Here is a 16,404-nt window from a genome sequence, read left to right on the forward strand (position 1 = left end):
TCCTCTCCTCCTCTCTCTCTCTCTCTCTCCTCCCTCTCTCTCTCTCTCTCCTCCCTCTCTCCCTCTCTCTCTCTCTCTCTCCTCCCTCTCTCTCTCTCTCTCCTCCCTCTCTCTCTCTCTCTCCTCCCTCTCTCTCTCTCTCCTCCTCCCTCTCTCTCTCTCTCTCTCCTCCCTCTCTCTCTCCTCCCTCTCTCTCTCCTCCCTCTCTCTCCTCCTCCTCTCTCTCCTCCCTCTCTCTCCTCCCTCTCTCTCCTCCCTCTCTCTCTCTCTCCTCCCTCTCTCTCTCTCTCCTCCCTCTCTCTCTCTCTCCTCCCTCTCTCTCTCTCTCTCTCTCCTCTCCTCCCTCTCTCTCTCTCTCCTCCCTCTCTCTCTCTCTCTCTCTCTCTCTCTCTCTCTCTCTCTCTCTCTCTCCTCTCTCTCTCTCTCTCCTCTCTTCTCTCTCCTCCTCCTTACCTCCTCTCTCTCTCCTCTCTCTCTCCTCTCCCTCTCTCCTCCTCTCTCTCTCCTCCCTCTCTCTCTCTCTCTCTCCTCCCTCCTCTCTCTCTCTCTCCTCTCTCTCTCTCTCTCTCTCTCTCTCTCTCCTTCCCGGCCAGCGGTTCCTTTAAAAATTCTGCGGATCCGTCAAAAAACAGATCCTGTGGCATCCGTTCACATCAGTTAGGAACGGATCCGCTTTTAAGCCTTTTTGGCGGATTTTAACTGACACAAAAAACTGAAGTGTGAAAGAGGCCTTAGTCAATGCTGGTTTCCAGTCCGGGTAGGTAATGGCTTCCACCAGTGCGGCTCCTGAGCGGTTGTAGCGTATCCCTTTAATGGCCTCTATAATGAAGGTTACCTTCCCGTTTCTGCAGGACTGCAGACGTGACCCTCAGCTTTCCTATCCCATCATATTAGTACTTGAAATTCGCTTTTTGCTGACTATTAACCCATTGTGCCCGGCCATGAACCGATTCCTTGTCCTCCTGTAGATCAACCATTGGATGGAGTTCAGTCAGACCCGGCTGCAGGATAAGTCCATGTTCTCCGCCACCCTCCAGGAGCTGAACCATTCCCTGTCTCTGCGGACGTACTTGGTGGGCGATGCTTTGACCCTCGCAGACATCAGCATCTTCTCTGCTTTGGCAGGTAATTTACATCCGTGCTAATGGTGGGAAGCGATCCCTCTACCCTAGTGCCACTTTTGCCATTTAAAGGGATTTTCATTGAATAGACCCTCCACCCTGGCACTGGAAAGTAGCTATACATCTGCCATGTACAGTTATCCTACCTGGTCACCGGGGTTTACCTTCAGCTAATTCCTCTGCTGAGGCTGGCCTCAAATATGCCTTCAATTTATAATGGCTGGAGGTCAAATTTCTGGGACCCACACCGCCTCAGAGCATGAAGCAATAATTCAGCACTGCGGCCCTTTCACGCTCTTTGCTTGCACTCTGTACAAGAGGGCGACTGTGACGCCTCACAAGGGTTGGATAAGCTGAGCGTTGACCAACACGGTCACAAATACAAAGTTGTATTTTTTTCTCCCATCTATCCTTACGTTTTCCTTGATTGTCAGGCTTGGAAATGACCAGATGTTTTCTTTCCCCCTGCAGTCAGCGCTCCATGGCAGGAACATATACAAAAGAATAAAGCTGCCGTCAATGTCAGACGCTGGTACGCCTTCCTGGAGCCCACGGTCCCGTACCAGGGAAAGCTAAGCGTAGCGGCGGTGAGTATGTGAAGAACGTCACTGCTTAGCTGCCTCGTTACATCCTTGTTATCTCTCCATACTAGGTTTCAGGGCAATTAAAGGGGTTGTCCGGTGAAAAGAAGTTTGGACAGGTTATAAGTTATTGATCTGTGATGGTCTGACCGCTGAGACCGGCACCGATCAGCCAAAGGGGGGACTTTTATCCCAGGTAGATGGAGCGGAATTGCGCATGCTCGACCACAGCTATATTCATACCGTACAGGGCTGCCGAGCGCAGATATTTCCAGCAGTCCCATGGCACGGAGGTCCGGCATGTTCACTGCTTCTCCATTGCAACAGGGATAAAAGTTCCCCCGTTCTGCCCATTGGTGCAAGTCCCAACACCGACATCCTATTTCTATAAGTGATCACTTGTTGCTGATTGCTTGCTGCCCCGCTGATTGCTAGCACCGTGACAGGCAAGTACATACAGAGCGGAATGGCACCTAATCGACTGACCAAGGGTACTGGACCCCTGTTCCGTTGATCCCTGAGGGTCCTTGTCGTCAGATGTTTATCAATTTTTATTATTTCTTTTTTTTTTTTTTTAAAAGCCTGCAGAGAAGAAACAAGATGTTGGAAAGTTCGTTGAGCTTCCAGGGGCCGAGATGGGAAAAGTGATTGTAAGGTTCCCTCCAGAGGCCAGCGGGTAAGTTCTACTCATTAGTAGGGTCGGAGCTCACTTATTATTGGCCCCATATTTTCATTGGAGGGGTGAAGTTTCTTTATTTCTGTTAAAGGGGCTTTCCAGGACTTGTATATTGATGAACTATCAATATATATCAGATCAGCCAGACCCACACCGATCAGCTGTTTTTAGGTTCTGGTGTGTTACACAGTGTACAGATTGGGGTTAGCAAAGAGCTTGTTAGTGCTGCAGTTCTTGCCTAGAAGACCAGCCACCTCTGATAGACTGCAGAGGTGGCCGGTAGCCTAGCAAAGCGCTGTAAACTGTAGAATTAAGAAACCTCTCGGTTTCCTGGGAGCAAAGAAAACTTTGAATAAGAAGTAAATTGCAAAGTTTGTGTTTTTCCAAGCGGATTGCAACTGATCCATTATAGATAGATGAGAAAAACCCTTTAAGGAAAATGCAATCCGGTATGTGATGATAACGTAGAATTATGTCCTCAGATACCTGCACATTGGACACGCGAAGGCCGCTCTTCTCAATCAGCATTACCAGGTGAACTTCAAAGGAAAACTCATCATGAGGTTCGACGACACCAACCCGGAGAAAGAGAAGGAAGATTTCGAAAAGGTAATTGCAGAATCCAGTATTACCTGACTGATGTAGAGATGTGCGGGTTTATTAAACATCACAACAATCGTCGTGTATCTTATTATATAGAAGCGTGACTTCACCCATTCTCTGATTCTCAGGTTATCCTGGAAGACGTCTCGATGCTTCAGATCAAGCCCAATCAGTTCACATACACATCCGATCACTTCGAGAAGATTATCGAATACGCAGAGAAGCTCATTAGAGAGGGAAAAGCTTATGTGGACGACACCCCCGCGGAGCAGATGAAGGCGGAACGGGAACAGAGGATCGAGTCCAAACACCGGAGCAACAGTAAGAAATAAAAACTAAGCACATTCATGATCACCCGATACGTAAAACTCGAACCTGTCGAAATCTAAAAGAAATGCAATACTTGGTAAAGTCAAAAGTGTAATTTAAAGCTACAACTCATCCTGGAACAAACAAGCCGTCATATAGCAGTACTGATGGAAATCTAAAGAAAAAAAAAAAAAATGTGGCTCTTGGAGAGTGGGGAGGCAATCATGACATTATAAAAATTAGGAACACTCGGGAATTTTCCTGGTTTGGCAGAATCTGTATCCTTAAAATGACCGCGCTGCTGTACTTGCTGCAGACAATCCAAACTGCACTCTACTTACCCTCCCCGGGTTCAGCACTGAGTCTCTGCTGCTGCTCCCTGTGTCTTTTATTGTCAACCTCACTGTTGCCAATGACAGAGCTCTTCTTATGTAGACTGTACAAGCTGGTGAAATCACTGATTGGCTGCAGCGCTGATGTCAGTGCCGCCGTTGACCCAGGGAGGATGAATATAGGACAGCTTTATTTTCATAATTAAAACAAATTGAAATCGAAATGTCTTCTAAATTTTTATATTTTATATATTGAGGTTTCATTGCAAATTTTGTACAACACTTTTACTCTGTCGCCTCATTGGGGGACACAGAACCATGGGTGTTATGCTGCTGTCCACTTGGAAGCAACACTATGCATAATCTGAAAAAGATTAACTATGGCTCCTCCTCTGCAGTATACACCCCTGGACGGCGTTAGCCTTCTCCAGTTTTTGCTTAGTGTCGCAAGGAGGCACACCTAAAGAATTTTTTCTTTTTCTGTTTTTTCCCGTTTTTTTTCTTCCAGATGACAGATGAAGAAAAGTGGGTCTCCTAAGTGAGACTCCCGGCATGGCTCCTTCCTCGGCCCCCTATTATGGGGTGCCCAGTTGAAGTTGAGATGGCAGTTCCCCATGTCGCTCCTTCCCCAGTCCTGCGGGTGCTGGTTTGAAGTTGAGACCCCCCTCCTTCCCCAATTCCTTTTGGTCTTGGGTTGAGGTCGAGGCGAGGAAGAAGCCCCCTGACGGTGACAGCAGCACCCTCCCTAATCCCCCTCTGGGGGTATTAGGTTGAGACGCCGCAGGTAGGGTCAGTTCTATGGCAACCTGCACAGCATCCAGAGACCCCAGCCAGCTGCGGGCTCCTGTCGGGACCGGGGAGAGTGCGGGCAGGCATAGCACATGCAGACACAGGGCTCTCTGCGTCCCTGTGTCTGTGGCAGCATCTGTCTACAGCGCCGCAGGGGGACCCCACACAGGGCCCCGCTTCAGGTTTTGGCCCCACCGCTAGCCTGCCTTTCGATCCGGGGGGGTCCGGTTAAAACCTCCCCGGACTACTGCGCCGGCCTGGAGCCCTTCCTGGGCATAGAGGTCTAATTTAGGCCGCGGCTTCGGCCTAGCTGAGGTCGCCGCCTCCTCTCCGCCCCCCCGGCCCGCCCCCCGGATGACAAATATGACACGCCACAGTGTCATAGAAGGGGCGGATCGAAGCAGAAAGGGTGCGCTTTTACATAGCCCTGCGCGCTCTTTTCAGCTCTCCGTCCCCTTCTTCCTCCTCATCTCCTCGGCGGCCATCTTTGCTGCAGCAGACGCCGTCTGATACAGCAGAACTAACGCCAGCAGTCTCCGGGGGGGCATAGGACTGTGAATTATCGGCGCTGGACCTAGGGGCACACTGGTGGGGTAAGGCTTTCCTATAGTTTCCCCTGTGTAGCCACCCCTGTACGGTCCTCCGCTAGCCAGCCTCTGTGCACTATGCTGGGCTCAAGGAAAAGAACCAGGCAGAACTGTTTTTATGCTTTCTGCACAGCCTGCAAAGTCGCTCTCCCCAGTGGCAGCACGTACCCGCACTGCAGGGATTGTATCCAAAATACTGGGTCAGAGCCCCAGGAAGCCCCTATCATTGCTTCAGCGGCCGCTACCACGCCGGAATGGGCTACCCAGATGTCGCAGTCTGTGACACAGTCCATAGATAACCTGACCTACACATTACTCCAGGCTCTGCAGGGTCATGTCTCGGCTATTAGCGTTACCCAGCAAAGGGACAGCTCCACCCAGGGACAGGCCGGTTCTGGCTCTCCCAGACCCACACGTCGCGTTCCTCTGCGTCATCTCATAGCACACGGTCATCCCCCTCCATGGAGAGACACCGTAGCTCCAGGTCACCTCGACCGTCCCCTACCAGAGACGGACAACGCAGATCCCCACAGCGATCTCCGATCACAGCAGACCTCCACTCCACTTTGCCCATCAGGGATCGCCTTAGTGACACGCAGGATTCGGAAGGCATCTGTGACTCCGACAACGAAACGGAGAGGTCTGCGGTACCTTGTCCCCCTAGAACTACAGCGCTAGTTGAGGACATAGTCTCTTCCATCCATCGGGTGCTGGAAATTTCTGATCCAACCCCGGAAGCCCCAGAACACAAAATTTGCTTTGAAAGTGTCCAGAAACCACCTAAGGTCTTCCCTAATCACCTGGAGTTTCAGACGATACTTACTAAGCAGTTCTCGCAGCCTGAGAAGAAATTTGACAATCGCAAATATTTGGAAGCAAGGTTCCCTTTCCCACAGAAGGACACCAAGGGGTGGACAGACCCACCCGAAGTGGTCCACCCAGTCTCTAGGCTAGCAGCACAGACCCTACTTTCACTGCCAGATGGCTCAACCCTCAGGGACGCAGCAGACCGGCAGGTAGAACGCATGGCTCGTTCAGTTTTCGAAGCGGCAGGGGCCTCCCTGGCCCCCGCGTTCGCTTCAGTTTGGGAGACCAAGGCCATTCTGGCTTGGGCCAAAGCATTGCAAGATGGTCTTCAAGCTTCAAATCCCCGGCTTTCGGACCAAGCGGTTCAGATAGCAGTTGTAGCAGATTACATGCTTCATGCAGCCCTGGACTCTGCAAGAGGTGTAGCGGGGATAACAGCAAACGCCATCACGATCTGGCGTATCCTCTGGCTGCGAGAATGGAAAGCGGATGCGGCCTCAAAGAAGTCCCTCACGCATCTCCCGTACCTTAGTGGACGGCTTTTTGGTGAAAAGCTGGACACAATGATATCCAACGCCACTGGGGGTAAGAGTACCTCTCTCCCTTAGCTGAAACCTAAACGCACGTTCAAACGGCGTAACCAAACACGATTCCGATCCTTTCGGAATTCTTCGGGCTGGTCCGTCTCGCGCCCAGCACAAAATAGTAATCGCTGTCCACGCAGGGACAACCCACGGGCGGCGCAGAGGCCGGACAGGACCTGGCAGTCGAAAGCAGGCCAGGCGAAACCCAAGGGAGGAAAACCTCAGACTTTCTCATCATGACTCACGAACTCCGGAAGACACCCCACCCGTAGGAGGACGACTTTTACTCTTTCAGCAAGTCTGGCTGCCTATTACAGAAGACAGGTGGGTCAGGGAAATAGTGTCTTCCGGATACAAGATAGAGTTCACTTCCAGTCCACCGAACCGGTTCTTCCTCTCTGTTCTACCAAAACCGCCAGACAAGGCTCGTGCCTTCCACCAAGCGGTCTCCTCTCTCCTTCAAGCAGGAGTCGTAGTACCGGTTCCCGTAAACGAACGTTTCCGAGGGTTCTACTCCAATCTATTCGTAGTCCCCAAGAAAGGAGGCAGCGTCCGGACCATACTAGACCTGAAACAGCTCAACAAATATGTACGGGTCCGTCATTTTCGCATGGAGTCCCTTCGGTCCATCATTGCGTCCATGGAGCAGGGAGAATAGCTCACCTCCATAGATATACAAGACGCATACCTGCACATACCAATTGCTTCCGCCCATCAATGGTTTCTCAGGTTCGCGATCAACTAGGACCACTACCAGTTCGTGGCTCTCCCGTTCGGGCTTGCCACGGCTCCAAGATCGTTTACCAAGGTCATGGCAGCTACCATGGACGTTCTACACTCCAGAGGCATCGTAGTCGTTCCATACCTGGACGACCTTCTCATCAAGGCTTCCACCTTCAAGGACTGCAAGGACAGTGTCTCAATCACAATCGACACTCTGAGTCGCCTGGGCTTGTTAGTCAACCTACAAAAGTCATCGACTACCCAGAGTCAGGCCCTGACCTTCCTGGGGATGCTATTCAACACTTCCAAGGGTCTGGTGCTCCTACCCAGGGACAAGACACTGGCTCTCCGTCTGGGAGTTCGCATACTCCTCCGCAATCCTCCTCGATCCCTCCGGTTTGCTATGAGAGTCCTCGGCAGGATGGCAGCAGCAATGGTGGCGGTACCATTTGCCCAGTTTCACCTCAGGCCTCTTCAACTTGCCATCCTCAAGTCTTGGGACAGGAATCCCTTCTCCCTCGACAGGGTATTCCGGTTGACATCGTCAACCAGGAGGTCCCTACACTGGTGGCTCAAGCCAACTTCGCTTGCAAGAGGAAAACCTTTTCTCTCAGGTCACTGGAAGGTCCTGACCACCGATGTAAGCCTGACAGGTTGGGGTGCGGTGTACCTACATCACAGGGCACAAGGCAAGTGGTCACCAGCGGAAATTACTTTGTCCATCAATATTCTGGAAATTCGGGCCATCTTCCTGGCACTGAGAGCCTTTCATCGCTTGCTGGCAGCCTCTCACATAAGGATACAGTCGGGCAATGCCACGGCGGTGGCATATGTGAATCACCAAGGCGGGACCCGCAGTGCCCAGGCGATGAGAGAAGTGGCACATATCCTCCACTGGGTGGAAGAGACGAGGTCGGTACATTCAGCGGTTCACATTCCGGGTGTGGACAACTGGGAAGCCGACTTCCTCAGCAGACAAGGAATGGATGCGGGGGAGTGGTCTCTCCATCCTGAAATTTTTCACCAGATCTGCCATAGCTGGGGGACCCCGGACGTGGACCTAATGGCATCCCATTTCAATGCCAAGGTCTCCAATTTCATGGCCAGGACACGCGACCCGTGGTCGCTCGGAGCGGATGCCCTGGTGCAGGACTGGACCCAGTTCCAGCTTCTGTATATTTTTCCACCCATCCCCCTGATCTCCAGAGTCGTGAGGAATATCAAACAAGAGGGAGTTCCAACCATCCTGATCACGCCGGACTGGCCCAGACGTACATGGTACGCCAACATCGTACAATCTGAATTGTCTCCCCAATCGTCACGACCTTCTGTCAGAAGGTCCGTTCTACCATCTGAACTCAGGGGCTCTCAATTTGACGGCATGGCCCTTGAAACCTGGGTTCTAACCCAAGCAGAGCTCTCACCCAAGCAGAGCTCTCACCAGATGTCATCACAACCATGATCAGAGCAAGAAAGCCAGCCTCCGCCAAGATTTATTGTCCCTTATTCCCTCCCGAAGGTACTCGGTTTTCTTCAATCGGGCCTGGACGCCAGGCTATCCCTAGGCTCACTTAAGAGCCAGGTGTCAGCGCTTTCAGTGCTTTTCCAAAGGCGTATTGTTAACAAGCCGCAAGTAAGGACTTTTCTCCAGGGAGTTTCCCGATTGGTTCCCCCCTACAGACGCCCACTGGAAACGTGGGGTCTCAACCTGGTCCTGACAGCATTACAGGCACTACCTTTCGAACCCCTTAAGGAAGTCACACTCTTCATTCTATCACAGAAGGTGGTTTTTCTGGTGGCAATCACCTCGCTGCGCAGGGTGTCTGAATTGTCAGCACTCTCCTGCAGAGACGGCCTTTCCTAGCTTTCCACCAGGACAAGGTGGTTCTCCGTACAGTACCATCCTTCCTTCCGAAGATTGTGTCCACCTTCCACCTCAATGAAGAAATCTCACTGCCATCCCTTTGCCCGGTTCCAGTTCATAGAGTGGAGAAGGCTCTGCATACACTTGACCTCGTCAGGGCATTGCGAATATACGTGACTAGGACTGCACCCTTCCGGAAGTCTGATTCCCTTTTCCTTCTTCTGGAGGGCTTCGCAAGGGTTTGCCGGCTTCCAAAGCTACCCTTACCAGGTGGACCAAGTCCACCATACAAGAGGCTTACCGACTTAGCAATTCCCCTCTTCCGACCGGTATCACGGCGCACTCCATGCGGGCAGTAGGGGCATCCTGGGCCATTCGGCACCAGGCTTCGGCACAACACATGTGTAAGGCGGCCACTTGGACTAGCCTACACACATTTACGAAACACTACAGTGTTCATACCCAGTCCACAGCGGATGCGAGCCTGGGTAGACTGGTTTTGCAGGCTGGCAGTGCCCCAAGTTTAGACCTGCTAGCACAATATTCGTCCATTGCTTCCCACCCAGGGACTGCTTTGGGACGTCCCATGGTTCTGTGTCCCCCAATGAGGCGACAGAGTAAAGGAGATTTTTGTGTACTCACCGTAAAATCTTTCTCTTAGCCTCTAATTGGGGGACACAGCTCCCACCCTGTTGCCCTACGGGCCGTTGTTCTTTGAGCTCGTACATAGTAGTCTTCTTACAGGCATGGTTATGTTGTTTCTGTTACGTTCCTCCTAATGCTTTTGCACAAAACTGGAGAAGGCTGATGCCATCCAGGGGTGTATACTGCAGAGGAGGAGCCATAGTTAATCTTTTTCAGATTATGCATAGTGTCGCCTACTAGTGGACAGCAGCATAACACCCATGGTTCTGTGTCCCCCAATTAGATGCTAAGAGAAAGAGATTTTACGGTGAGTACACAAAAATCTCCTTTTTTCTTTTTCTATTGCAGATGTGGAAAAGAACCAGCAAATGTGGGAGGAAATGAAGAAGGGATCAGAGCTCGGCCAGACCTGCTGTCTCCGAGCGAAGATCGATATGAACTCCAACAATGGATGTATGCGGGACCCGACCTTATTCCGGTGCAAGACCCAGCCACATCCACGGACGGGAAGCAAGTACAAGTAGGTTCTGATGCCACAGACGGGGGCACCAATACTTTAACACTCGTCAAGTCATTTTATACTAGTGAGAATCGTGTCGCTGTATCTTAAAGGGATCGTCTAGTGACGTCATTTTTATTTTGGAACTGAGCGATTCCAATGATGGCACTGCCTCGCACACCTGCTGGGCACGATCCACGTGGGTCCTGTTTGGCTGAGGTGGTGCTGGATGACTTTTTATAGCTTATTAATTGCATGTCTGCCCTTTATTTTCTGCAGCATCTACCCCACATATGATTTTGCCTGCCCAATCGTGGACAGTATAGAAGGAGTCACGCACGCCCTAAGAACGACAGAATATCATGACCGTGACGAACAGTTCTATTGGATCATTGACGCCTTGGGAATCAGGAAACCTTACATTTGGGAGTACAGCCGCCTGAACCTCAACAACACTGTGCTGTCCAAGAGAAAGCTCACCTGGTTTGTGAACGAGGGCCTCGTGGATGGTTGGTAAGTGTCATACTGCCTATAGATGTATGTCCAAACATATGTGGGCAACTGGCTGAGCGCCCCGCCGGCCTGTTGGCAACTGGCTGAGCGCCCCGCCGGCCTGTTGACAACTGGCTGAGCGCCCCGCCGGCCTGTTGGCAACTGGCTGAGTGCCCTGTGGGCAACTGGCTGAGCGCCCCGCCGGCCTGTGGGCACCTGGCTGAGCGGCCTGCTGGTGACAACCTACAAGCTCGGTTCCCTTTCGAAACCCAAGGAGTTGTGCTTTTTTTTTTTTTTTTTTTTGGATGGAGTTGAGGTCAATTACTACAAAACTGACAATTGCACAATGTGCCTTTGTGTTCTGTAGTATTAATCCATTCCCTCTGTGACCTATTTCTTTCTTTTTTTTGTGGGGGGGGGGTCTTTCATTTTTCCCTCCTTAACTTATTTTTTTTAATTTTTCCATTAATATAACCCATACAAGGGTTTTTTTTTTTTTCCTTTCTTTCGAGCATGAGTTATGGATTAATGACACAATTTTTTACTGAAAGAAAAAGGAAAAACTTTGCTCCATACACTGGCACCTCTTCGATGATGGGATAAGAGTCCTGGTAGGGTTAAAGGGGTAAAATAATTGTGCTCTTCAGTACATTTTTTACCTTCTATAATGATTACAGCAAGATCAGACCGGTGGGAGTGACATCCGATGCCGAGCAGTTGTTTTCAGGCTCCCATGGCGGCCTGAAGTAAACAGTGCGTGGAGCTGGTTTAAATATGACTTGAGCTGCAATACCCAGGATCGGACACTAGGCGGTGTCTGGAGCTGTGCCTTACACTGTGTACATCCAGCTGCCTTAGGACCTGCAAAAAACTGATCGCCGCTGGCGCGAGGTGTCACACAGTCACCCATCTGGTTAATGACCTGTCGCAAAGTCATGGATAACCCCTTTAAATAACTATCTCTATCGTAGGGATGACCCCAGGTTCCCTACTGTGCGGGGCGTTCTTAGAAGAGGAATGACTGTGGAGGGGCTGAAGCAATTTATAGCCGCGCAGGTGTGTACGGAAGACAACGTCTGCTTCAGAACACAACTTTTGCCGCGCTTTTCTTTGAATCCCACTTTTATTTTATTTATTTTTTCTTGCAGGGCTCTTCCCGATCCGTTGTGAACATGGAATGGGACAAAATCTGGGCGTTTAACAAGAAGGTAAAGGGGGAGGAGGGCGCCTTGCACTGTAGCCTGAACTATCAGAGCGCCCCCTACTGACCTCTTGACTACCACCCCGGTAGTCTGCAGTACATCCTAATGACATGTCCTGCAGGCTCGTTAGCCTCAATCATTAATATTAGCACATACACCTATTAATGCCTCCATCGACTTGCCCCAACCAAACGTTGACTTGTGGGAACGGATCTTGGCGTGAATTTTATCAGTAAATTCTGCATTTCATTTTTCTGCTTCCAAGCTGCGAGCTATCTGTAAGAAGGTATTACTGAACGCTTATATATATTTTTTTATTTTTAATTTTATTTGGCCTATAGCTTACAGCCGTGTAAGCGCACATTGCTTACTTCATCTTTTTTGCCAAAAAAAATGAATGACACAATCACATCGCTGTCATGCTGACTCGTCTCGCAGCTCTGGCTTAAAGTGAGGTCAACACGAGGTGCCTTCATTGCTATAGGGACAGAATTGCTGAAGGAGACAATGTGACTGTTCAAATTACCTTGTTATCATCGAATAGTACTTTTAAAAACAAGCCCTTTTGCAATTTACTGTTCGTTAAAATGTTAAGCCATTCTTGAGATATTAGAATTTTTGTTTTGCTTACATATCGTTGCCTTGGAGACCGACCACTGCTGCTATATACAGTAGAACTTTCTCAGTGAGTACACAAAAATCCCTATTTACGCCTCATTGGGGACACAGAACCATGGGTGTTATGCTGCTGTCCACTAGGAGACGACACTATATATAATCTGAAAAAGATTAACTATGGCTCCTCCTCTGCAGTATACACCCCTAGACGGCGTCAGCCTTCTCCAGTTTTTGCTTAGTGTCGCAAGGAGGCACACCTTTTTTTTTTTTTTTCTTCCGTTTTTCTTTTTTCATCCGGAATACAGATGAAGAAAAGTGGGTCTCCAGCGAGACTCCCGGCATGGCTTCCTCCTTGGCCCCCTTTTTAGGGGTGCCCAGTTGAAGTGGAGACGGCTATTCCCCATGTCGCTCCTTCCCCAGTCCCTCAGGTACTGGTCCGAAGTTGAGACCCCCCCTCCTTCCCCAACCCCTTTGGGGTCTGGGTTGAGGCCGAGGCAAGGATGAAGACCCCCTGACGGTGACAGACGCACCCTCCCTAATCCCCCTCAGGGGGCATTAGGTTGAGACACCTCAGGTAGGGTCGGTGAATAGGTAGCACTCTGCACCAGGGACCCCAGGCCAGCTGTGGGATCCTGCTGGGGCCGGGGGAGGGTGCAGGCAGACATGGCACAGCAGAGACAGGGCTTTCTGCGCCCCTGTCTCTGCAGCAGCAGTGGCTCCATAGCGCTTCAGAGGGACCCCCCCAAACAGGAACTGCTACCCCTGCTGTCCCCACCGCTAGCCAGTCACCCATTCCGGGGGGGGTCTGGTGCAGATCCGACCCCCTCCCGCACTACCGCGCCCTCCTGGGCATCAGACCTCTAATTGAGACCGCGGCTTCGGCCTAGCTGAAGCCGCCGCCTTTTCTCCGCCTCCCGGCCCGCCCCCCGGATGACTAAGATGACACTCTATAGTGTCATAGAAAGGGCGGATCGAGGCAGAAAGGGCGCGTTTCTACATAGCACAGCGCACCCTTTTCAGCTCTCCGCCCCCTCCTTCCGCTCCTCAGCGTCCCGGTGGCCATTTTCTTTTTGGCTGGAGGCATATCTGACAACGGACACCTCCTGCAAGAAGGAGAGCCACAGCAGTCTCCGGGGGGCACAGAACTGTGAATTATCGGCGCTGGACCTAGGGGCACTGGTAGGGTAAGATCACAGCTGGGTTCTCTTTACTCAGCTGTGAATCCATACTACCTATAAGGCTCTCTGTGGGTTCCCTCTGCGTAGCCACCCCTGTAGGATCCCTGATAGCCAGCTTCTGTGCACTCTGCCAGGCTCAAGAAAGAGAACCAGGCACGACTGTTTTTAAGCATTCTGCACAGCCTGCAAAACCACTCTCCCCAGTGGCAGCACGTATCCGAACTGCCGGGATTGCATCCAGAACTCTGGGTCAGAACCCCAGGGAGTCCCTACCAGTGCTTCAGTGTCGGATACCACGCCGAAATGGGCTACTCAGATGTCGCAGTCTATGACACAGTCCATAGATAACTTAACCGCTACATTGCTGCAAGCTCTCTGCAGGGTCGTGTCTCGGCTATGAACGTTACCCAGCAAACGGACAGCTTGTCTCAGGAACATGCTGTTTCCGACACAGACGTAAGCGGACCCACAGGTCGCGATCACCTGAGTTGTCCTATAGCACACGGTCATCCCCCCCCCCAGGGAGAGACACCATCATTCCAGGTCTCCTAGGCAGTCCCCTATCAGAGACAGACAATGAAGTTCACCACAGAGATCCCCTACCACAGAAGACCTCCGCCCCAGATCGCCCACCAGGGAACACCTTAGCGATACACAGGATTCGGAAGGCATCTGTGACTCTGACTCAGACAACGAAATGGAGAGGTCCGTGGTACCTTGTCCCCCTAGCAATACAGCGCTAGCTGAGGACATAATCTCTGCCATCCATCAGGTGCTGGAAATTTCACATCCAGCCCCGGAAGCCCCAGAACATAAGATTTGCTTTGAAAGTGTTCTGAAACCGCCTAAGGTCTTCCTTAATCACCATGAGTTTCAAACGATACTAAGCAGTTTTCGCAGCCTGAGAAAAAATTTGCCAATCGCAAATATTTGGAAGCGAAGTACCCCTTCTCACAGAAGGACACCAAAGAGTGGACAGATCCACCCGAAGTGGACCCCCCGGTATCTAGACTAGCAGCACAGACCCTCCTCTCACTGCCAGATAGCTCAACCCTCATGGACGCAGCAGACCGGCAAGTAGAACGCATGGCTCGTTCCATTTTCGAAGCGGCAGGGGCCTCCCTGGCCCCTGCGTTCGCTTCAGTTTGGGTGGCCAAGGGCATCCTGGCTTGGGCCAAAAAACTGCAGGAGGGTCTTCAAGCTTCAAATACCGGGATCTCGGACCAAGCGGTTCAAATAGCAGTGGTAGCAGACTACATGCTTCATGCAGCCCTAGACTCAGCAAGAGGTCTAGCGGGGATAGCGGCAAATGCCATTACGATTCGGCGTATCCTCTGGCTGCGAGAATGAAAAGCGGATGCGGCTTAAAAGAAGTCCCTCACGCATCTTCCGTACCTTAGTGGAAGGCTTTTTGGCGAAAAGTTGGACACAATGATATCCAATGCCACTGGGGGTAAGAGTACCTCTCTCCCTCAACTGAAACCTAAACGCACGTTTAAACGGAGAAACCAAACACGATTCCGATCCTTTTGGAACTCTTCGGGCTGGTCCGTCCCGCGCCCAGCGCAAAATCGTAACCGCTGTCCACGCAGGGACAACCCACGGACGGCGCAGAGACCGGACAGGACTTGTCAGTCGAAAGCAGGCCAAGCGAAACCCAAGGGAGGAAAACCTCAGAACTTCGCTTCATCATGACTCACGAACTCTGGAAGACATCCCACCAGTAGGCGGGCGACTTCTTCTCTTTCAGCAAGTCTGGCTGTCTATTACAGAAGACAGGTGGGTCAGGGAAATAGTGTCTTCCGGATACAAGATGGCGTTCACTTCCAGTCCACCGAACCGGTTCTTCCTCTCTATTCCACCAACACCATCAGACAAAGCTCGTACCTTCCACCAAGCGGTCTCCTCTCTCCTTCAAGCAGGACCGTTACCGGTTCCCGTAAACGAACGCTTCCGAGGGTTCTACTCCAATCTATTTGTAGTTCCCAAGAAAGGAGGCAGCGTCCGGCCCATACTAGACCTAAAACAGCTCAACAAATATGTACGGGTCCGTCATTTCCGCATGGAGTCCCTCCGGTCCATCATTGCGTCCATGGAGCAGGGAGAATACCTCACCTCCATAGACATACAAGACGCATACCTGCACATACCAATTGCTCCCGACCATCAAAGATTTCTCAGGTTCGCGATCAACCAGGACCACTACCAGTTCGTGGCTCTCCCGTTCGGACTCGCCACGTCTCCCAGGACGTTTACCAAAATCATGGCAGCCACCATGGACGTTCTACACTCCAGAGGCATTGTAGTCGTTCCATACCTGGACGACCTTCTCATCAAGGCTTCCACCTTCAAGGACTGCGAGGTCAGTGTCTCAATCACAATAGACACACTGAGTCGTCTGGGATGGTTAGTCAACCTACAAAAATCATCGACTACCCCGAGTCAGACTCTAACCTTCCTGGGGATGTTATTCGACACCTCCAGGGGTCTGGTGCTCCTTCCCAAGGACAAGACACTGGCCCTCCGTCTGGGAGTTCGCACACTCCTCCGCAGTCCTTCCCGATCTCTCCGGTTTGCCATGAAAGTCTTCGGCAGGATGGCAGCAGCAATGGAGGCAGTGCCATTTACCCAGTTTCACCTCAGGCCTCTTCAACTAGCCATCCTCAGATCTTGGGACAGGAACCCTTTCTCCCTCGACAGGGAGTTCCGGTTGACATCGTCAACCAGGAGGTCCCTACATTGGTGTCTCAAGCCAACTTCGCTTGCAAGAGGAAAACCCTTTCTCTCAGGTCAA

The 16,404-nt window shown here is 51.4% G+C and overlaps 1 protein-coding gene across 3 annotated transcripts in view; it reads left to right on the top strand.

Annotated features, from left to right (window-relative positions):
- The first annotated feature begins 947 nt into the window (after window positions 1–947).
- LOC141056887 (bifunctional glutamate/proline--tRNA ligase-like) overlaps window positions 948–16,404 on the top strand; it is a 69,803-nt gene continuing 54,346 nt past the window's right edge. For 2 of the 3 annotated variants that reach the window (XM_073553330.1, XM_073553332.1), the window contains exons 1-10: window positions 948–1,125; window positions 1,593–1,708; window positions 2,284–2,378; window positions 2,861–2,987; window positions 3,110–3,302; window positions 9,970–10,141; window positions 10,400–10,633; window positions 11,584–11,668; window positions 11,761–11,820; window positions 12,080–12,100. In XM_073553330.1, coding sequence (XP_073409431.1) covers window positions 981–1,125; window positions 1,593–1,708; window positions 2,284–2,378; window positions 2,861–2,987; window positions 3,110–3,302; window positions 9,970–10,141; window positions 10,400–10,633; window positions 11,584–11,668; window positions 11,761–11,820; window positions 12,080–12,100 — 1,248 coding nt within the window. In that variant the 5' untranslated portion in view covers window positions 948–980. The remainder of the gene's footprint in view (window positions 1,126–1,592; window positions 1,709–2,283; window positions 2,379–2,860; window positions 2,988–3,109; window positions 3,303–9,969; window positions 10,142–10,399; window positions 10,634–11,583; window positions 11,669–11,760; window positions 11,821–12,079; window positions 12,101–16,404) is intronic. The other variant, XM_073553331.1, reaches the window with a different exon arrangement.

The sequence above is a fragment of the Dendrobates tinctorius genome, unplaced genomic scaffold, assembly GCF_039654945.1.
Source record: "Dendrobates tinctorius isolate UK_male_01 unplaced genomic scaffold, ASM3965494v1 ptg000201l, whole genome shotgun sequence".
In the NCBI taxonomy this organism is placed as follows: domain Eukaryota; kingdom Metazoa; phylum Chordata; class Amphibia; order Anura; family Dendrobatidae; genus Dendrobates; species Dendrobates tinctorius.